This window comes from Gymnoscopelus braueri (genome assembly GCF_963280865.1).
Source record: "Gymnoscopelus braueri genome assembly, chromosome: 5".
NCBI classification, from domain to species: Eukaryota; Metazoa; Chordata; class Actinopteri; order Myctophiformes; family Myctophidae; genus Gymnoscopelus; species Gymnoscopelus braueri.
In genome coordinates, this window is record NC_137606.1 from 34,812,852 (window position 1) to 34,836,786 (window position 23,935).

The 23,935-nt window shown below is 41.8% G+C and overlaps 1 protein-coding gene across 1 annotated transcript; it reads right to left on the reverse strand.

Annotated features, from left to right (window-relative positions):
• tbx4 (T-box transcription factor 4) lies at positions 1 to 23,935 on the reverse strand (the record flags this gene model as incomplete). The annotated part of the gene is made up of 8 exons (XM_080427844.1): positions 1 to 650; positions 758 to 993; positions 1,500 to 1,588; positions 2,073 to 2,225; positions 9,320 to 9,467; positions 12,040 to 12,159; positions 22,588 to 22,682; positions 23,792 to 23,935. 8 exons carry the CDS (start codon positions 23,933 to 23,935, stop codon positions 1 to 3), a joined length of 1,635 nt encoding a protein of 544 aa, XP_080283970.1.

Below are 23,935 nucleotides of genomic sequence, written 5' to 3' on the forward strand. Positions count from 1 at the left end.
TTAACTGTCAGTCCAATGGGTCCCTGCACCGCTTAGCCCCATCTGGTACTGATAGGATGCCTCCCTGATGGCCATGGCACTTTGTGCAGGATAGGCTGAGAAATCTCGGTGGGGCCTGAGAGGTGACCCGGGCTTCCTGTGGTACAACGACGGCTGACCTGCCCTGTCTCTGGAGCCCGGACCGGGTGGAGAGGAAGTCGACGGCGGTACGACAGGAAGACCACACTGGACAGAAGCCGGGGCGTAGACCCCCAGGTCGGCCTGTGGCCGCGACGCCATGGACGGGGAGGGGTGGGGCACCACAGACGTGACCGTGGCGCTGCTGGTGAAGTGAGCAGTGAAGGGCTGGTACGGGACGGCCTCTACTGTCTGAACGCTGTAGCGAGGATAAGGCTGCATCGAAGCCCACATGTTGCAATTCAGTGAGGGGGGATTCAGGTCGTCCGCATCGCCCGTCCCAGATCCGGAATCCGTCTCCATACCGCCAAACATACAAGCTTCTCTGGAGTTTATCGCCTCACCGCAGTACGGGTGAGACAACAGCGGCGGCTCGTAGGAGGGAGGCGACCGGAAGTAATGTTCATCCGAGACTGCGGGTGACGTCTCCAAATAAGGCCGTTTACATCCCAGCTCCAAGTGTCGGGTGTTATCTGAAAAGTAATGTAGTCAACCATATTATCTTTCAACGGCCAAAGAAGACTTTAAAGACATGGCTGTTTGTTTTATCACACTGAACGAAGGATTAAGTAAGACACACCTCTGTGTTTGAACCGGTGATAAAGAAGCCCGGGGTCTCTGCTCTGAGGGAAGTGGCTGGAGAGCGGGTCTTGGGAGTCTGAGTTGGACAGAGGAACCCCAGTCTCGTACTGATAATGGGAAAGGACTTGCGGATGCCCCGTCAGAACTCCAGCTCCCAGCTTCCCCGCTAGGTGACTATGTGAGGAGAGGAGCCTTTGGCGGACCATGTTCTTAGAAATAACAGGATAATCTTTCCTGCTCATCAATAACGGCAACAACAACAACAAAGAAAAGGACACATGGAATTAGCTTGCCTAGTCACAGCTGTGGAACTTTCCCTTGGAAAACTCTGTGGAAAAGGTTCCTCAGTCGAATAACTATTAATTTTAAAGGATTGCCAAATTTCTAGATATACTCTGTCAATTTCTGAGATTAACTGTGTTGATCCGACTTAGGAAATGCAATTAACTGAAGATGGCGCCTTGATGTTTGATCCTATAATATACCGAATTCATTTCAAAGGCTTTGTTTTCGAGCCGTTTTGGGGACATTGCTGTTAGTGGCAGGGAGATTTGCTGCGTTTTTTTTTATGTCCAAGCAGCTCCATCACAATCTGTGGTGCTTTTGATTGGCTGTTTGTTGACAGACTTAGTGCCATTAATTGATCATTACTCTTACCAACAAAGACAATGGAGATGAGATAGAAAAACTGTGGAGTAGTCCTCTAACTTCTAATGAATAGCATGGATTTGTTAACCTACCCCTGTAGTCTTGTGACACGTAGATCTCCCTCCTCACTGCCTCGAAACCCTTTGGCAAAAGGATTGTTCTCAATCTTCAGCTGAGTGATCTAAGACAAATGACACATCATTCAAGCTTTCAGGTTGGCTGCTAAAACCCAAGCCATTGTTAAATGCAGTTGAGTTCGTTGTCATTAGGATTTAATTGTGTAAACATTACATTAATACAAGCATACTGATAACTTATTGATGTGTTTGTCTGAAGTAGAACTGCTTTTATTCTGCTACACTGATAGAGAGGAATAACTTTCCTAATAATATAGTACATAATATTATGTACTGTAGATAATATTTGTTATTGTTTTTCAATATTTTAGCATATATTTGATATTAATTTAACGCATACATACTATGTGGATATTCTAAAAAAAAATTGTATAACACAAAGACTTATTATCTCTTAGTTTTTATTACTAAAGAAAGGCAATAATTTCACATTTAAACTAACATATTGTCAACCAAAACCAGGGCTTTCATATGTGAGTGATTTTATTTTTTTAGTGGTGTCTCTCTATGTAGGGTTTTGCGAGTTACCTTATGGTTCTGATAAGATGTTACAGAGATGAAGGCGGTCTCGTGAAACACGTGAGTGCAGTAAGCTGTGTTCTTGGAGCCAAAGGCATTGTTTTCATCTGCCTTCACTATGTGTAGCCTGGGCTGGTACTTGTGCATAGAGTTGAGGATGATCTGTAGAAGAGAGCATAAATATAACATGTTTCATTCAAAACCTGTTGATCGTGAATGAACCGCTACTGTAACCCTGGACATAAGGCCTACTTTCTCTCACTAAGTCTAGTTTATAGCTGTTGTGTAGATGCCAAATGCCCTGTCATTTCTGACTTGAATAGGCTCATGGTTTGAATGACTATTAGTTGCTCAGGTTTTCCGTCGCTGGCTTTTTTCTTTTTTTCCCCCCTAATATTTGGTATGCTAATAGTACCTGGCTTGATGTAATCAAGGCTTCTTTCTTTCCCCGCAGCCAAGTTATGTAGTTGGAGAAGGAATGTTTCTATTTGAAGAACTCATAATTAGGCTCACATTTAAACTGGTGTTACCTGTAGGATTGCAGCTTTCAGTTGAGTGTGTTTGAACATTGAGAGTTAGAAGTTTAAAACTCTTGTCAGTGGAACTTTGTGTGGAGTGTAATACACTGGTTTATTCTAACTTTCTTAGCATACGGTCATGTATAGCTGCACTTAATTCAGTGACGGACAGCCTTCAAAGTAACCACATAAACTCTATGTACTTAGTTGACCAGGGTCTCTATCCTTGGCACCATCCTTTTTCCCTCTACACCAAATCTCTTTGCAGAAATGTATCCGATCTACAAGCTCACGACATGTCACAACGGTCTTGCAGATCAGCTATTTTTTGCCATAATATGTTCGCCTGTCATGACATGGCCGGAATAGGGACGCTATAGGGTTCAAGAGGTTAACGATTTAGCTCGGTATCCTTCTCAGCCTCTTGTCTCCATCACACTTGACTTGGAATCAGAGTGTGGCGTCTCCCTGGACCAGTCAGCATGTGTTGCGTGCGCTCACTGTTTGTGTTGCCTGGGTGGAGGTAGGTCAGCTCAGCTCAGTGGCACCATCCTGCTCAGTGCAGCCGAGTCGCGCGCTCAGCCAAGCGTTAGCGGCACTGAGGCAGGGTCATTGCTGGACCAGCTCTGTCAGGGAGGATGAGCATCAAACTCCCCGCCTCGCTTCCCCCTCTGCACCTTCCAGACACACTCGGCAAGGCTGCTAGCGAGCCTTGAAAGGGCCCAGCCCTCCGGGGGGCTTCCAAAGAGAGGTGAAGGCTAAACAGGGCACAGGGGGCTAGGCTCAGGTTGAACCCAGAACGGCCCGACACTCACATGCTACGGTTGCACAGGCAGGCTGGAGACGGAGAGATAAGCCCATTGGCTGGTTCACCGGAGGCTCTCCTGTGACCTTTGTCTGGTCTGCTGTCTGGCTGATGTCTGCTGGCAATGTTCTGTGGTTGTCTGGTTACATTGATCAGGGCTGCCAGCCTCCGATCAATTAAGAATTGATGCTTTGATCTGCCTTTTCCTTTCATTCAACAGGCATTTGCACACAAATCACTGTTTATGGGCACTTGTAGGGATGTGTGGATTGAACATTATCTTAAGCGGCCTGCACACCAAACTTTGCTGTCCTAACTACTACTACAGACTGAAGTCGGTAGGTCAGTCAGGTGAGAGGTGCAGAGTCCCTCTTTGAAGTATAGGTTCATAGTAGATAGATACATTTGTTTGTTTGTTTGTTTGTTTTTTATTAGGATCTCTTTAGCTTAAACAAGTTATTCTTCCAGGAGTCTTCTGCACTCCTAAGGAATACACGACAGGTGCTAGGATACGTTTTCCTCACTTGCATAGTGATGTCAATGTTTCGGTCCATAAGACCTTCATCAGGTCCTGACTTTGTTCTCCAAACAAAGCTTCTTTCTGTGCAAGTGAGGAAGACGGTGTGTGGGAGTTATTTGTTTCCTTAGAGTCCTATATTAAAAACATACTTTAATACAAAAGATGAATGATAAAAACACGCTGAAACATATAAATGACACAAGACACGTTAAATAAAAATCTAACAGACGTGTTAAATTAAAGGGTCTACACCATGAAAATCACTTTTTTCTTGTTTTTTTGTATTTTTTGGGGTCCCCAGTGTCTCTTGTACCCAAAAAAATGTTTTTTTTTTTAATTCAGTCATTCCTTCTCATTTCATGGATTTCCAGAATGGGCGTGTCTGAACAGGCGATCTCAGAATGGAAATGTTTATGATGTCACAAACATTATTGATGGCAAACCCAATGTTAAATGAAAAGTGCCCGAATCGCTCCGAAACTTTTTCTACCCCCCCTAAGTGGGGGTCTACGAACAAATACTTCGGGCTCGGATTTTGGCTCCGCCCCCCGGAAGTGGGTGAAACAGGCACCTCAAACACTTGGTGGAATTGTTCAAAAATGTTCAAAGTGTTTTTTTTTCGATTTTGTATTTTTCTTAGATGCTTCTTTTTATGCAGAATTTTTCCTTTTTTTTCCCTTTTTTTTTTAAAATATTTTTTTGTATTAACAGACAGAATTGCTCAGTAGCCCCCCCCTGCCCAAGAGGACGTTTTGGTATTGCAGCTGAAAGCACTGTATAAGCCAGAGACAATTGACTTGGGATGAGTATATCTGAGTGATGATTTAGGCTCAAACCTTTTGAAAAAGGTTTGAGGGACATACACCATATGATATTAAATATCAATTTTTTTTTTTTAATTCATGGTGTAGCTCCTTTAAGATAACAAATACTCATCTACAGTATATAATGAACAATATCCTTTGAATCATTACGATCAAATCAAATTAACATCAAGCCTAACTGTGTACATCCTACTTTTATGATTTTTACAACAGCTAGATTTATGTGTGGGTTCCGGCGAGCATATCTTAACAGTAGCAAGGGGAAAGGGGGGGGGGGGGGGGGCTGCTCACTGATCTGTTTTTACTGCTGATGCTGGGCAGGTCCGTAGAGGAGATAAGAGGAAGAGAGTTGGGTCAAGATGTGGAGAAAGAGGATCTGAGATTTCTCAAGTGAAACTACCTGTAATAATCTATGGATAGCTCAGTTATGACACGTTATGACAAAACAAGACTTGTGTCTAATAATGTCATGGACTCCCTGTCCAAATTTTAGCTATCGATATTAATTTACTACTGTATTTGTGCATACTGTGAATGAAGCCGCACAAATCCCAAGGTTGTTCTAAATGCTTTTTTTTTAATCTACTGTTTTGTTTTTATTTTCGCCCCAATTTAGCCATTGCCAATTCCCCTCACATGTGTATAGCGCTTGCCAACGTGTCGTCACCACGGGGGCCGTGGCATAGCAGCTGCAGACATACTGGTGGGGGGGCAATGTTCAGGATTTTTGGCACTCACTATAGGCCCCGTCACAGCCAACCCTTATTGCTTGGGCTGGGGAGAGGGTGTCTCCTCTGATAGACATGGAGTCACGACGCACTTCATTTCACCTGACAGTGAGGAGTTTCACTGGGAGGATGTTGACGTATTCAACATGCTATCTCTCCCAGTTCCACTGCCGTCTGAGCAGGCACCCCAACCGATCTGTTGGAGTTGCTAATGCAGTGACACAGAACGCCGTCCACCGCAGGCTTCCCACCCGGGCCAAGCCGGAGGTGCCGTGGAGGAATTGAACCCCAGTCTCCACAGTGATGGGCACAAACGTTACCCTTGCGCCACGTGGACACCAAGGAGTAATACTGTTACATACAATTAATTTTGCAGCCATAGCATAGATTTGCTGAAACTTCCAGCCTTCACAGTCCCAGAGAGCTGGGAGATGTCCCAGAGAGCTGGGAGATTGGGACCAGGTCTTCATATGAAGTTCCATAGCCTCACACCTCATTGACACACAGACACACACACTGAGGTCCTGCCTTCTGTACTGTGTTTGATGTGAACTGGCGCTGCAAGGCTGCAGTGCTATGCTATGCGTTGTGTGTAGTGCTGCAAGGGTCGGGGGGGTGAGGGGGGTTCCCCATTCCCAACACACGTACTGGTATAGGGCTGGGTGTAATCTGGGTTTAGCCTGGCCTCTAACTCGCTCTGTCCTCATTACTCGCCCTTATCACTGGCCAGGCGCTCAACTCAACCTGACAGTGGGCCCCGCCGCTGATCTGAGAGGCTATGAACCTAATGAGCCCGCCCACTGACAGGATGGCTTAAGACAAGCTATCCCAGAGTTCCCCTGGGGAGCGCTGGCTCGGTCATGCTCTTCCCTCTACGGCAAGCCTTCTTTCTCTCTCTCTCTCTCTCTCTCTCTCTCTTTTCTTGTCTCCGCCAGGCCGAAGACGTGGCAGAGATTATGTTTTTCACTCTGTCCGTCCGTCTGTGTGTCCGTCCGTGTGTGTCTGTCCGTCAACAGCTAATCTCCGGCACTGTTGGCCCGATTGCAGCGAAACTGTGCACGCACACTCCCTGGGTGCCAGAGCAGAACATCTGCACCACTTTTCAGATTGGCCTGTTATAGCGCCACCAGGAGGCCGACTTTTGCAAATCTATTTTTTTTTTATATTACTCTTTTAGATTTTGTCCGAAAATCGCACAAATCGGTACACAGTATCTCTATAGTCATGTGAGCAAGACGGATCTGTCCGGTTTTTCATATTCCATCCTGATTGGCTAAGATTGGCTTCCAAAGTTTCACACACATTCCCACTAGGAAGAAATGGCACCCTTTTCACATTGACCTATTATAGTGCCACCAGGAGGCCACAATAACCTACCTGACCTGGCGGAGACCTGTGCTCAGAGGAGCACTTTTTCTAGTTTCATTTGTTTCAGGTCTCTATTACACCAAGACTTCATGATTTTGTTCTTTACTCAGGTCAGGTGCATCAATATTGTTTATTTGAGGGAAACCCCGTATAAATGTATTGTCTCTCACACATTAATTATTTCTGTCAATGTAGAAGTATTTTACATAGTAAGGAAGTATTTATTTTCCATTCATTTAAATGATCTCACTTCTTAAATCACTTCAGAAATTACTGTTTTTTTATTTGTTTGTCGATTATGTTGAGGCACTAGCTGGGAGCTGAAGGGTTAACCAGACCAGTGCGGTATTGTGAGTTAATTTAATGGTTCCAAAACTTTTCCATGCCAAGGAACTCCAAAGCCATATCCTCTGGCGGTTGTTTGTTGTGACACGTTAGCTTCTAGATCTTTTATTTTCCCTATTTTGGATTTTTATATATATATATATTGTTGTATTTAATTGAATTAATTTTTGACAGGCTGAAAGTGGTTAAGCTGTCACACTAATCTTATGAATTGAATTTGAATTCAAATAAAAAACATAATATATTCTATGTATTTATTTATTAATTTATTCAATCATTTATAGATGTATTTCCTTTTCCTCTCTTTTCCAATTGGTCCGCCTGGTGCCCCCTTACGGCCCCAACTTTGAAATTCGGTGAGCTAATTTGTCACTGAAATTGTTTCCGAATGATCAACTGAATTACGCTGTTCAGTCACGCTGATATGATATACAGTATAACACTACTTTCTCTCGTATTATACTCATTTTATACAACAGTTATACTCATTTTATACAACAGTTCTACTGTTATAAAGTAATGGAAGAAATATTGTGCTTTGTTCGTCACTTTGCATAATTGTACATTATCATTTGTATTGTAAAATCTAAGAGTTTGTGATTTTGTCCTTTATTTGGATCTACCAACTAATACAGTTCTTTCAGGACCCCATCAACAAAAATGTTTATAAGCAACATATAAACAGTCATTGTTTTTAACCCCACTGGCAATGTCAGTATATCCATCCATTTATCTGTCTATTATATTACTTCCAAACAAGATATCACAGAAACTACTCGCTAGATTACCATATAATTTGCCATGCAAGAGGGTGACCCGACCCCTACTGATTTTGGTGAAGCCATTGCCTTGCCTATAGCACCGTCATTAGACCAAACCTTCCACACACAAAATGATAGTTTGTATACAACTGTTCTTTTGTTCATGCTAGGTTAGGTAAGTTACATTGTATTAGGCTTGATTTATTTTATTTGGTGGGCTGTGCCCGCCCTGAATTTAGCATTTACTTAAAGACGGGGTGCCGTGATTTTCAGTGATTTTCCGCCCCCCTAAAACATAATCATCAGGTATTATGGTTATACTAAGAGGAAGATCTTTTTTTTTTTAAGTGTACAGAAATTGTTAAAATTATGTTTTTATGTGGACACGCCTCCAGTTCATTAAGTATACCTGGTTCTCACCTTAGCACCTCCTCCACCACCTTAGCACTACCCACCTGTCCTAGTCCCTCCTCCTCCTCATGCCCATACCTGTTGTGTTATGATAATGAGGGGGAGGGTATGTTTTTACTATGTCACTAAAGGGCTGTTTCTCTATTGGCACGTTTGACCCTCAAGGTTTCAGCGTCCAGGAAGAAACTCAAAATAGTCAGAGAAGACATAAAACACCATAAAAACACCACCAGGGGGCTTAATGAAGTTCTATCAACCTCATAGACACATGAAAAACAGAAAAAGTGCAAAACCATGGCACCACCTCTTTAAAAAAGGAAAAGCTTACAAAATGACCATTGCACTGTAACATACTATGCTGGTCACATTTGAGAGAAAGGGCAAACAAAGGGTGCACTCATTTTATGTTATGCTTGGGTTTCCTCTAGGCGGTGCATAAAAACTTGCTGCGCACATTCAAGCTTCCCGAAGCATGATGAACTCTAGCCATTTCTGCGACCCCGTGGCCTTTCCTATAGCGACACCCTCAGGTCAAAATGTCAACCCTCATAATTGCAGGCTAAACCCTACAGTTTAGTGCCTCTCCTCTAACATGATACTAAGGCCAAACGTTCCACTACCCCTCCCCCATTCTGGCACTAATAAGAGTTTTAAAGATTACTACTTTCAATTTTTCTGCCTTACATGGGGCTCTGTTGAAAACACTTTGGTAAGGTTGAGTGTAAGTAGCAGTACGGCCTCTAGGGGGGCGCTAGTAGGACTTTTAGACTCTTAGTCGTGTCGGTCATATAAAGTGATATTTTTACTGTAAACATTTTCAGTGCTGTTGTACTTTATATCAGCACTCACGGAATTCTTCCTGTTCAACAAAATTACTCAGCTGGAAGACTCAGCTGGAACTAACTTTATAAGCATTATTATGCATATTTACTGTGTATTTGTGTAGACCTATTATATGCATTAGACTGTTACTCACATGCCCAAAGGGGTCCAAGTGGTTGTTGGTAAGCTTGAGCTTTTGAAATGACACTAACTGCCTCATCCAGTGGGCCCCTGTAGCAGGGGAATCGGGGTGCACGTACAGCCTGCCTGGCATTGCTGGCTCTGCCTTGCCTGCTACCATCCTAAAGTCAAAGAGAGAGATTGGAGGAGGTTGAGAAAAACAAGGTAAGTCCAAACATAGAAGTTCTTCTCAGCAACTGTTCTCTAGAGCAGTGTTTCTCACACATTTTCATATCATGGACCCCTAAATTGAAATGCATTTTCCCACGTATCCCCCATTTGAAAAGATTTTGTGCTAGGGATCCCATAAGAGAAGATCTTAAAATAGCAGATCTACTGCTTAGAAATGGTTTGTTGTTCATGCCTTGGGCTAGAACAAAAATTTAACACATGATTTATGAAGTCTTAATACATGTTTAAAGAGATGTCCTATAACCACGAAAAAACTCAATTTATACCACTTTATAAATAATTTACAAATGATTTCCTACAATTTAAATGACATTATTTAATGATGAACAAACTCGAGTATAAATAATGTTTAATGTGTTTTAAATAATGATTAAATGATTCTTAAATATTCTACAATGTTATTATAAATTATTTAATAATCATTAACCAATGAATATAAATAGTTTGTCTATGATTAGTTCTTTATCTACAAATAGCTTGTATATATTATATAACATCAGTTACTAATGAATTAATAATCATTTACAGATGTATTATACATGGCTTATTCATGAATAGTTTTACTACTTAATAATACCTTATAAATGATTTGTAACCATAGTTATAAATGTTATAGTAATCATTTACGAATGTCAACAAACAGGTTGTTAATGATTTGTTAATAGTCTACAAACTGCTTATAAACGTTTATAAATGCTTTATAACAGGTCATTATTGTAAAGTGCTACCCATCAGGGAGTCAGGCACTTCCATCCTGGCATTCCTCTAACTACATGAAATTACTATGTATTCAATTGTTAGCAATGACAACCCAAATGCCACAATGAAACTAATACCTGATAATAATGATTATGATTTAATGATTTATTTGTGCAGCAATTTACAGCTTACGTAAAACAATAAAATACAAATAATCAATCAATCAATTTAAGGACAATAATAGAATAAAACAAATTAGCAGAAAAATGCCTCTATTAAAGTTTAATAGAGGCAACTGTTTATTTTTTACTGTGCGCCGTAAAACATGTATAACTACCAAAATAGTTGAAATTTAACAAATGTTGTGAAACTTACAAGCTAAACAAAAGGAAGAAAGAACAGTTAGTAAGTGATAAGAAAAATATCTGTTATGGCAACCTGAACTCATATAGACATACATATAGACACACTCGTAGACATATTGTAATAAAACCTCCCAGCGGCTCTTACTCTCACGTGACTGGACTAAAGCTTAGTGACAGCCCTGGAATTGTCCCTCATACTGAACACATGTAGAATAATGATGCCGAGCGCTAGCAGCAGTTCCAGCCCTCACACTAACAACTCCTTTGGACTGGGCGGCCATTGCTCTCTGCTGTAACATCACTGCTAATTATGCAGTCCAAAGTGTGGCTGAAGAACACCAGAACCCACACTGGCAATGAAAAGTCCTAGGAATTTGAAATTCCACGCCATCCCACAAGATCAGCAACAACAAATGGCTGTAAAACAGCTTGCATCTCCTAGTCTTGTGTTTCACTGCAGTTACTGGCAAAACGTTGTTTTTGTTGTCTGTCCATAGATACAGTCATTTAGTTATTTACAGTATGCCGTGCCAATGCTGATGACATATAAGTGGGTGTAGCATGGCTGTGGTGGCATTACCCCAAGAGCGGGACAGTGGTCACATCCCAGCTATCGTTTAGAGTAGACCACTCATTTCAAGGCCAGTATTCTGTCTCCTAGCAGCAATCTACAAAAAATAAGACAATTTGAATATGCTCAAATGCTCTATTATAATGGGAGAAACACTTTATATAATTGCATTCTCATTTATCATGAATCTGCTCAGAATGGAGAGAAACTACATGCTGCCAGTATAGCTTAAGGACACAGCCTCTGTCCAGAGATGAACTGCATTAAATGATAAGCTTTCTGTCATTGCGATGAGCTCTGTCGTTGAACTTTTTCATGAAAATACTGATGAAAAAGTTGCAAAACAATTAATTTAGCCAACAAAATACAACATTTGGTCATGATGACTTGAGGGGCACTCCATTACCCCACTGACCAAGTACAGTCGGAGGGCTCGGTGCCATAGCAAAACGAAGGCACTTGCCCAGTGTTTCAAAACATGGCTTGTCACCCTTTCTCCACGTTCTCCATTTTCTATCGCTATTCATTATGTCGTTCAGTTTTATAGGAATGTGTAAAACGTGTATGAAAAAGGGGAAAAGTGGTTGAACACCGCAGACCTTTCAATTTGCACGTTATTTACAAGCTTTGCCAGAGGCTCGTTTTCCTGGTGAGCAGGCAAAACGGTAGGGATTAAAGGGGCACTATCTCCTTTCATTAAACTCATCTATTCACCCATGTCTAGACACTCCAACCACTTGTAACTGCGCCTCCAACAGCCTGGATGGATGGATATCCCATGAGTACATATGTTAACGTTACATATGCAAATTGTAGTGAACAAACAATCCTGAGCGATCTGTTCATCCACAACTTCCTCTGACTCACCACTTGTTATCGCAGAACTTGTAGCGGTGGTCATCTGCCGGTACAACGTCCGTGAGGAGAATGTACTTGGTCTTAGGGTTCATTCCTGACACTTTGACCTTATAGCTCGGGAACATCCTCCTGTAGACAAACGTGAGGAGAAAGGGATTAGGGTTTAAAAAAAAAAAGGCTATTATTTACCTTCAAACTTAAAGAAGGTGATAAGAGAGATTTCTGCACACTTATATCTATCGAGTGTTTCACTTAAAACAGGTGACGTGTCCCCAGCAGAGTTGGCCTCATGGTACAATGCGGTTCACCTTTATTGACTTAAAGTTTTAGGGATAGGGGCTGATCGGGTCCTCACTGAATCTTTGCAGCTTAACTCACTTTAAAACTGCAATCTGAAACTTATTTTAATTAATCATTCATTTTAACCAAACCTGTATGGCAGTGTATGTTAATACAATGTAACTACTGTACATCTGCAGTGGTTGCAGGTGGTTTCCCTACTTTTCCATTGAAGAATTTAGACCCTGGGTATTGGGTAGGTGACGTAGGTCCCAACTGATTGACAAGTAATACTGACTGGAGCTCAAAGCACAGTGTATCCTCTGCCCAAACGGGCTTTCTGTCGTAGCTGAGCAGTAGACATTTCAGCACTCGTGTGGGAGACCAGGGTGTGAATTTCGGGTAGGACATAAAAGTTACGGGTTGCAGCTTTAAAGCATCTTCCGTACGTACTTTTAACATCACTTTAAAGCTGTCTCCTTAATGTGCAACACCTGCATAACTTACACCAGAAGATTGTTTCATACAGAAAACAACGCGATTAAGCTTTGAGGATCTTGTTATCCATGTTTTACCTTTTTTAAAGACAACTTAATTATTGGTTTTAACACATTAAGTGTTGAAAGTGAATGAAAATCAGTTTGATCACACCAGTCTTCACACTTATCACTTATCCTTTCTCTACCCATGCACTGACAACCTTGGTAAGAAAGGATAAGTGAAGTGTGAGGACTGTTGTTGGAAAGTTGGAAAGAGTGCTAGTTGGGATAATCCTGTTGGCATCATCACAAACACTGCAGAGCGTGCAACAGAAATAACAAGAGTATTGGAAAAAAAGAAAGCATGTATAACTAGAAAGAGGCACTTGGTGGAGTGCAAATATCCACCAGGAGGCATGCCCCAATAATAACGTCAAACTGCGTTTCTCTCCCTCTTTCTATCTCTCTGTGTCTGGTGCAGGTACATCTTAGATGTGTGTACCATGTTGTCACATTCAGTATGTTGGTGTTAAGCATATGTGGGCTTTAACAGCAAGGTGTCTCTCCCATGCGCGTGCATCTGTGCATGCATCAGGTGACTCTGTGTGTCTACCTGTCTGTGTCTGGTGCATGTGCACGCATGTGCGTCATACGTTGCATGGGATATGTTGACACATTCAGTATGTTGGTGACAATCATTTGCGGGCTTTAACTTAAAGATGGGACTCTCCCATGACCGTGCGTTTGCGTATCCTCTCTGTGGGTCTCTGTCTATCTGCATCCATCATAGGTGCACAGGAAAAATGAAATTGACAATTAGTTTTTCCTTTTTTTTATGCTGATTCCTTGTGTAGGCTATTCTAGTCCCTTGTCACTACTACCTCCTTAAGTTTGTCCTAAGAAGAGCACAGACAATCATGTGTCTCCTCCAACATGCATGTTGTCAAGGCCGCTTCTTTTCACCTGACAGTAAGGAGTTTCACCCGGAGGACGTAATGCATGCAGAGGTAGGCTACATGCTATTCCTCCTAGTTCCAGACCCTACTGAACAGGCACCCTGGCCTGCCTGTAGGAGTAACAAGTGCAGCGACAGGGATCACCGTCCCCGCCCAGCTTCCCACCCGCGAACACGGCCATTTGTGATCGTATGGTTGCCGGTGGATTTGAACCCTAGCCTCTAGTCTCTGTGGTGTTGAGCAGCAACTTTACTCCTGCCCTACCCAAGCACCCAGTCTATCAACAATGAGTATACGGGTGGATATATGTACGGCCTGTCAACAGACCTTCAACAGTACTTAGGTACAATCTATCAACAGTCTATGAGTGAATCTAAGTACAGTCTCTCAACATGTCCTTAACATGCATTTGTTTTTATTACATAATGTGTTACCCCCAACACTGATCAGACTAGAGCAGTGACAGCAGATCAGCCATGTCTTTAAGGAATTGGGAGTCACAGAAGTCTGTAGAGATCACTATTGCAGGATCACTGAGCCAACATGGAGAGTTGAAATGGGCCATTCTTATAAACACAGGCACAATGTCTCTTTATCTAAACATTAAGCAGATAGATCAACTTCCCAACAGCTTACTGTATAGGACACACCTGCCACACTTTAACGTTCTGTGTTGCACTCTGTTTGCAAAAATTGGGGTATCTGGTACTAATTTACTCGCTCACAGGCATGCAGTATGAAGGAGAAGACAGATGCTTTTTATTTTTTATTTTTTTAGGGGCAATCTTTGCTTTGTATCAGGACCAGTGGTGTAGAAAAAACCAAGGTTAGAATGAAGGGTGATGTGCGAGACATGACGGGAGTCTGATTCCCGACTCCCAAAGAACATGTGGTCCATGCACAGAGACAGAGATGCTTTGATAGTTTTTGAGTCATAAAAGAAAAAGAGTGTGGGACCTCACTGTCTTCCATCTGTTAAAGTGCCCAAGGATTGAAAGACAGAATATGCTAATATAGCAGACAAGCCCATAAAACATATGAATGACGCTACCTTCCATGACCCCCTCTCTGAAACCAAAAACGTTTTCATCTCCATCTGCGTCAAAGCAGAAGTTGCTGAGGGATTCTGCGCCCCTTATAAACCCCTAAGTGCTTTTTAATGGCGGGCCGGATCGGACAGCAGTTTAGACAGCTGACTCGCCATCGCTCTAGAGTCTCCAGTCAGAAAGTTTATCTGTTGATGTTTCCCATGGCAACATGTTCAAATAGTGGAGCGAGCACGCACACTCGTGACAGCCTCGCCTGCTCTCTGACAGGACGGTCCAGCATCAAGCCCCTCTTGGCTCAAACACGCTACTCTAACTGCCGCAAAACGGCCATCAAAGGCTTGCGTTGCCTGACACCATGTGATCAAGTTACTGTAAATACTACCCCAAGTTAAGATAGACAGGGGAGGGGATTGGGGCAGGTAATTTAAATCTCTCTCCCAGGCTTCACATCCAATCAGGAGGAGAGATCAGTCCTGGTATCATCCTCTCTGAAAGCTGGGTTAATCTGGGAGGAACATTCAAAACAGACCTCTGCTCATCCCTGGCCCCCATGGCATCATCCAGCCAGAATGTAATTCTATGTCAACACATCAAGTGGTCCCCACGTATCTACAGTATAATGTGACCCTCAGCTACCGAGGACGGTCTGCCATTGCTCCATTCCATACCATTCATTTCAACCATGAAAACACCCCCCCTCTCTCTCTCTCTCTCTCTCTCTCACAAACACACACACACACACGCACGCACGCACGCACGCGCGCGCACACACACATATACACACACACACACACACACACACACACACACACACACACACACACACACACACACACACACACACACACACAAATGCACATCCAGTGAAGCCAGATGTGCATTAATCAAGCATCAGGAATTGCTGAGTCAAAATGCACCTTAGATGCATGGACACTATATGGATAGAATCTTATGTGCAGTAAAAATGGTTGTTGATGTGACTTACTGCCTGCATGAGACCTTCAAATAATCTCACTGTAGAAACCCAAACTTCTGCAGATATATTCTTAAGCAGTTGTTTGCTTTTCTATTCATACAGGACAGGATGTGGATCAAACCGTGGTCGATGCGTTGTGTTGTTGCTCTTGGCAGGTTCTGGCACACAAAGCTTTGGTATTAATAATTTGAGTGATGAGAGGATATAGGTCAGATATTAATGGACTATACTGTACAGCATATTGCACTATATGTATAATAGAATGCTGAAGTTTGATCTTGTTTGACCAGTAGCAGTGTGAGCTGATTTTAAGTCCTGCAACAATGTTGTAGACGTAGTGACCTATATGGTGTGGGGGATGTCGCTAGACTCGCTACAGTATGTCACAGACAGTGTTGCCTTATGATAAAGGCTACATAGATGTACTGTCTTTGTCTTATGAAGTTAACATTTCAAACAGAACAAAGTATGGGAAGCTGCTGTTTCAGGACTGTAACTCAAGTCCATGAACCACTCCGATAGGAGCAGGCTTGAGCCCTGTGAGGTACGCCTGATCAAGGTGTTAGCAGAGCGAATGTTATGGCTGCACTGTCAACCCAACGCCGTCCATGTTGCATACCGATAGGGTGGGAATCAATTATAATCATGAGTTTGGTTAAGGTTAGGCACTGTTAGTTTGATTACGGTTAGGCCATTAAGCTTTAAGGTTAGGCTCTATTACTTGGGTTGGCTATTAGCTTTGGTTAAGGTTTTGCACTGATAGTTTGGTTAAATTTTATTGCTATAGAGTGTTTGTTCAGTAACGGGATCTCCCTATCTTTCCCGCTCGTTATTAAACAGAAAATACATTTTCAGGTGGGGTTGCCAACTTCAGCCAATCAAGAGAGAGTACCCATTTATCAGCTTCAATTTTATAAAGTTCCAGTTCTAATTTTGTCTGCTCATTTCTTGGTGTCATCACTTCCACATTCAATTGTTTATCCTGTACTCTGTCTTCTCTCTCCTGATTGGATAAAATTGGTATCTCGTCCTGAAAATGAATTTTATGTTTACTAAAGAGCTGGAAAGACAGGGAGACTCCCGTAGGGAGACCCTACCTGGGTTGCGTTTTTTCCCCCCCGTTCTGAATTCCCATAGACGTGTTTAATATCGCGTCAAATAAGAACTGTGTTCCAAAAATAAACAAATGACCCCGGCGGTTTGACTCTTATGGATATGAAGCATCAACTGACGGTGAGAAAACGCTAATGCTACTTCCGACTAATTAGTAAAATTTTCGCCAGAAGACTGTTTCAAATATGAGTGACTGACTAAACGATACAGAGCCACCTCCCTGAGACAGTTTGTTTATTTTTGGACCACAATTCTTATATGAGACGATTCTAAGATGACCCAGTGTTATTCTCCATAGCGAAATTACTTTACGAACTAGGGGATGGACGAGTGACGTCAGGACTTCTGTACTCTAAATGGTACAATTTTTGTCTACTCTGGTTGTGTCTCAGAGGAGGGCTGTAGACAGTTCAGAAACCCACCTACCAGTGACATCATCGATGGGGAATCCAAGCAAATAGAAACTGCAGGCTTTCTATTCCTGGAAAGTTAGCATGTTATAATGCAAGCCATTATTCATAATCCATAATTTTCTTTTTTAATCTTGTTTGAAAAAAACAACTGCCTAACGATGATGTCACTGGTTCGGGTTTCTGAACTGTCCACAGCCCTCTTCTGAGACACACCAGAGTAGACAAAAATGGTACCATATTATCATGAGCATTAGTGAAGACCAATTATATGAAGATAGGTTGAAAATGGGTGAAGTCGTCCTTTAAGGTTAAGACATTTTTAGTTTAAGGTTAGACACTCCTGCGGAAACTCTGAAAAATCAACGTTGTTCTGCATAAACATTATGTCGCTTAATATTCATGTTCTGTGTGAATGTATTGATGACAAACAACAACAATATATCGCAAAAACACCCCTGTGTAAGGACATTTAGTTTGGTTAAGGTTGTGTACTGTCTGGTTATGTTTAGGCTCTGTTAGTTTGGTTACAGTTAAGCATGTGTGTGTGTGTGTGTGTGTGTGTGTGTGTGTGTGTGTGTGTGTGTGTGTGTGTGTGTGTGTGTGTGTGTGTGTGTGTGTGTGTGTGTGTGTGTGTGTGTGTGTGTGTGTGTGTGTGTGTGTGTGTGTGTGTGTGTGTGTGTGTGTGTGTGCGTGCGTGCGTGCGTGCGCGCATGCAGACATGGACTGGTGGGCATGTGAGCATGACTCAGAAGTGTTTGTGTGAGTTAGGGGGAAGCATGAGAAATGGAGGTGGGGGAGTGTGTGTATGATATCACTGTCAGGGTGTGTGTGCGTTTCTGTGCCCAGCCAGCTGTTTCTCTTAACAGTCCCGCACGCTTTGGCTCTTCAGAGATCCATTCCCTCTCTGGGAATCTGCAGTGTTGAGGGGAGATCAAAAGGAGCGACGGGGGGATGATGGAGCACTGCGACCCCGCGAGGCGCTGACGATTGTGGGCGCGGGACTCCTCTTATCACCCCTTCCACTGCTGCTGCCCTGACGGGCTGTGTACAAAGAGGGAGAGTGAGGGAAGAGGCAACGCTGGGTGCTCTGCAGAAAGAGGATTACAGCCTGGACTGTGACACTCACAATAACAAGTCTTCCTGGTTCAGCTAGGTGTTCAGTTGACTGGACGAGCATCCGTCTTGAGACACGCTCAGGAGCTTGACTTGCCGGTCAAATGCTAGGACCATGATTTATGATCTTCCTCAGGCTTTATGCCTTTGTCTGCAGCTGTCTTTTAGGCTATCTGTTTCAATTAGTTGAGCTGTAAAGCATGTGTACAGTATGTATGTCACTTTCCGCAATGGCACAATACACTGTATCACCGTCGAATCACAACGCAATGCCATGAAACTATATTAGATCTCTAACTTGGTATCTGCAATTCGGTGGTCAAAGGTCAAGGTCGGAGATGATCCAAGCGGCTCAACTATGCACACCTCTAGGTTGCCGTATTTAACCCAGCTATAACTTTTGAGATTAAAAATCTCCTTTTCAAGGCAGATCTACCAAGAAATGGCACCCAGGGTTTCAGAGACACAACCCATATCAAGTTAATAATACACAAAATAGACAAGTTCATGAAACGTGCAATAGTCTCAGCTCTGCATCTTCAGGTGTTGTCAAGCTGAGTTTGCACTGGCCTTAATCACACCTGAGGATTTTAGAACCTATATCACCTGCCGCACAAAGCCATGGAAATTCATAATTTTCCTGGCACTAAACCCCTTAACCCTATAAAGTGGCTCAATGGTTCACACTGTTGCCTCACAGGAAGAAGGTCCTGGGTTCCAACCAACTGTGGCCTTTCTGTGTGGAGTTTGCAGTTTCATTCGTGTGCGTTCCCTCCCACACCAAAATACATGAACATACTGTAGCTGCCCACTGGGTGTTGAGACCTTTAGTTGTTGAAAATCATTCAGAGATCAACGCCATTTGATTGGTCCGATCGATCAAATAGCTACAGTATAGCGTACAACTAGTGCAGTTTTGACATGACATTGTATGCCATGTAAATATTTGTCTGTGGTGTAGTGGTAGCAACAGTTGTTTGTAATCAAAGGATTATTGATTGGATTCTCACTAGGGGAACAGGATTTTGGTTATTTTAAGATAACTAATTAGTTAAGGATCGGCACAGTTAATATGGTTAAGTTTAGGCATGGTTTTGATGTGGTTAGAGTAAGGATGGGGAGAGTGACGCGCAACTCAGGGCTCAGGCTGGAATCAAACCAGAGACCTTGTGATTATGTGGTTGAGACTATCTGGTCAACTACTGGCACGCCCCAAACATGGTATTTTATTATTTTAGTTCAGTGTTCTTGACTGCATTCCTTGACTGCTGTCTTATTCAACATAGCAACGGATCGTGGATCCAGTTTGTGCCGAATTCTGCTGCTATATGACAGGATCTGACTTTGATTACTAGACAGAACTTTCTCTCTTCTGCCGAGCCAGTGTCACAGTGTGGAGATATTTGGACCCTTGTAGCACAGGTTAAGCTTAAGCTCTATACTTTGTTGACCGGAGCCCAGGGGTGTAATCTAGGCCCGCTCCTTTTTTCTCTTTACACCAAATCTCTTTGCTGAAACTTGCTCATCTAAAAGCTCACAATGTCTCACATGCTTGTAAATCTGCTATGTTTTGCGTATTTTTGACCGAAGTTTGCATATTAAGACTTCCCCAGAATAGGGACGCTAGGGTTCATGTGGTTAATCACTGCAATATGATGAGCCCTTCACTGATGTACCAAACAGAAACCTAAATCCACATTTCCACCTCTGCTTGTCAGCTCTGTGGTTAACCTATGCAACATAAGTGCCACTGCTTGTGTAGAAGTGGAAATGTAACCCCACATTATTTGAAACCTAGTTTCAAGCCATAATTACAGATTGAATAGTTAATGGTCATGCATGCAAAGAGAGAATGAGCATGTATTTATTGTATTAATCATATTATGTATACAGTATATATTTACATAATGCAACACTTTGATTTAACAGAGTGTACTTCTTAAGGAGGTTTCAGCTTGCCCTGTCACTCTGCTATGAGAACATGGTGAGTATCTCCATACACTATTCATACCCTCAATGAATAATTCACTCTGGTCTCAATGTCATTATGTAGCGAGTACATTTATAGAGTTGGCAATCCAGAACAATAGTACACAGTTTCTCTGTGACCTATACCAAACATAAACAGGGTCTCACTGCAAGCTTGACGGTACGGTAGGTCTGCTTGGTCAGGTTTTCCAGGGCAGCTGCGTACTGTAGCTAAAGCCCCTGCTCGGTCCTTCAAAGAGCTTTGAGGATTCAGAGACCACTTAATCAGCTGGACAAGGGAAAGCCCATCTCTCACGCTGATGCGGCATTAAAGAAAAAATGTGGTGACCTTTAAAATTTTTCTCTCTTTACTGGAGGCTAAAAAAAAAGCCCCCGGAGGAATGAGAGGCGGAGGTGGGTTTGAAACGGCCTACTCATTCTCTGGTTAATGTCCAGAGGCCTCCCTATCTAATCCTTGGGTCGCATTAAATCTCAACGAACGGAGCAGTCATTTGTGTTTTCAATTATGTATTCATGGGTACAGGAACTTCATGTCTCTTCCTGAGAGCAGAGGTTCTAACTGCCCTGTGTTACTATTAGCTGTCTAAACACATGTTCCTGCTGAGCTATGACACTCACATCGTGTGTTGAATCCCTAATTTTTATATAACTTTTCCTGTAATTTTCCACAGAGATTGTAATTGTAGTGCAGTAGTACAACTAGTAGTATTTAATCAAGTAAGAATTATATCTCCCGTTTTCAAAAGGATTGAAAACGGGAGATATTTATCTGGTCAAAATGTCGCCTACCTTAAAGGGATATATCTTTAATGCTGTTATTAACATGGGAGTGGACAGATATGCTTGCTTTATGCCAATGTAGGTTTATGTATTACTGGAAATCAATGAACAACCCCAAACAATAACATGTTGTCCAGAAACCCTCAAATGGTACTACATTAGCATATGACAGGCTGCAGCAGATAATCTGCTAAATGTAACATTACTTAACATTACGTCTGTGAGTACTCACACAATGTTGTCCACCTTTATGCTTATAAAGCTAAAACATCCATGTTTTCAAACATTAACACTAAATGACCTCAAACAGGATTATGCAAAATAAAACGAAAAAAATGAACTGTGCAGAGGATTTTGTAGCCTCCCTGTTACATTCCAATCTACTGTTAGCATTTAGCTCCCTTTTGAAAGTAGCAGAAGAAATAGATGTGGTAAATGTCCTAATGAGTTGTGGAGTTACAACAGTGATAACAGTAATGACACTATTCTACTATTCTACAATGACCTTGGAATTCCACAACACATACCAGCAACACAATCACACATTTGATCTTGCTATGACTAGCATTAGCAGCTATGCTGGGAAACTATGCTAGTTTGGTTATCGTGAGTAGGGTTGCCAACTAACCAAACTTTTAATAAGGGACACCGCAGGCTTCCCTTATTTTTCTTAAAAATTTAAGAAAAAATATATTTGGTGTATAGACAGAAAAAAACTGTCCAAGTACAAGGACAACCCAGGTCCAGTTTACTACGTCTAGAGGGTTAAAGTGGTTACAACCTGTATTATAATGTATGAGCTGTTTGAAAATGATGTCATTGATTGAATCTCAAAAATAAGGAACAAAGTGCATGTGTCCCTTATCAGTTCAATAAGTATCTGTGTTTACGTACCACTGTGCATGATATTATAGTGTATATGAATCAGTCACATTGAGGTTTGAAATTCATTGTATCAATATTACAATAATTCCTATGAACTACAGTGAAAAACTGTAACTCCTAGTTCAATGCTTTTAAGTGTTTTTGGCTTCATGTATGACAATAGGTTATTCTTTTGACATATATTATATTAGTAGTCCATGCAGTGTTGTTCCTTTTTGTTCCTTGAATACTTTATTTGTCAAAAATGTAAACAGCACAGAGATACAGTAAAACACTTGGGCTAAAAGGATAACACAAAGAATTACTGGGGACTCGTTTCCATTGTGGTCCTATGTATTCAATTAATCAACAATGTGTGTTGCAGTAGTGTTAGTGTTACCTTGTTGTATTAGTAGTGTTATTGTGTTGTAGTAGTACTAGTGTTACCTTGTTGCAGTACTACTAGTGTTACTGTGTTGTATTTCTACTAGTATCCCTGTGTTGTAGAGTTACTGTGCTGTAGTAGTGTTAATACGTTGTACTCACCTGCCTGCTTTAGTAATGATCATCTCTGTTCCAGATTCATGGAACTTCTTCCACAGTTCTCGCTCATGAAGAACCACCTTGATGTTCTCAATATTCTGGAAAAGAAGGTGAGAAAATGTCTGTTAAACTCCACAAAAATCTAATCCCTCCAATGCACTGTGAAATATTCTTAACACACCATCCCATAGGACTTTACAAAAAAGTAAGGCAATAATATTGTCATATTAACATAACTTAGCAATAACTTAACTATAAATAAACTAAATTATTCTATATTGATTAAATTGTTTATTTAGTTTGTAGCTTATGTTTGTTTACTTATGTTTAGTTCTGATGTTTAGTTAGTTAAATACACAGTATAGTTTCAAACACACCAATGAAATAGCTTCAGTATATACAGTACATGAATAACAAACAAGGTTGAAAGACCCAAAGAAATGCATATTGGATACATATCCCTGCCAGTAAGCAAGGTGCCTCAGAACTGGAGATGGTCCCTGGGTGCTGCTCAGTTGCTGTACACTGCTCCTAATAGTTAAGGTGGGTCCAATTCAGAGGATGAATCTCCCCACAGGGATCAATAAAGTATAACTTAACAAACTTAAAAACACTAAAGTTAATATTCCCACTGCGGCCCTCTGTGAGCTGCTTTTGATTGATCTAAAGTGATGTATTGAATCCACGGTGTGGAGATCACTTCCTCATGTGCTTGTGCATTATTAGTTGTTGATTTTTAATATGAGGCACATTTGTTTATGATATAAAATGTGCTTTACAAATTAAATTGACTTTAGGTGAAAAGACAATTACGTTGCGTCAAAGTTTACCATTTGAAAGCATTGTGTGAAGTAAATGTAATCATGCACTCTGGCTAGAAGTTAGATATTCTTAAGTCTGCGACAATCTTGATTAAACGGCTATTTCTGAGGACATTTCAAATACTTTAAGTCAACATTTCTTAAACTGAGACTTTGTATTGCTGATGCTGGTAATGGGTTAAACATTTCAAGTCAACCTTTGCAACAAAAAACAATGCTAGCTGTTTTTTTCACATTATGTTTTGATTCGTAGTCAAACTAATAAATAATGAGTAGATGCTACAGCTTAAATTATCACAGGCCTCTACAGTATGAAGGTAATTAGAAGAGGATAGATATCTGGAATCAAGAAACGCCCGAATGGTCACACTGTGAACTTTAGCTACCTGGTCGGTCTCGTTGCCACTGGAGATGCTGGGAGTTGTGGGCAGGCCCGGGTGTGGGGGATCAGCGGCGGCTTCTGAGACACCCCCAGCCTGGGCTCTGGTGGCACTGTCATCGGGCACAGCCGATGCCTTCTCTTGGAGCAT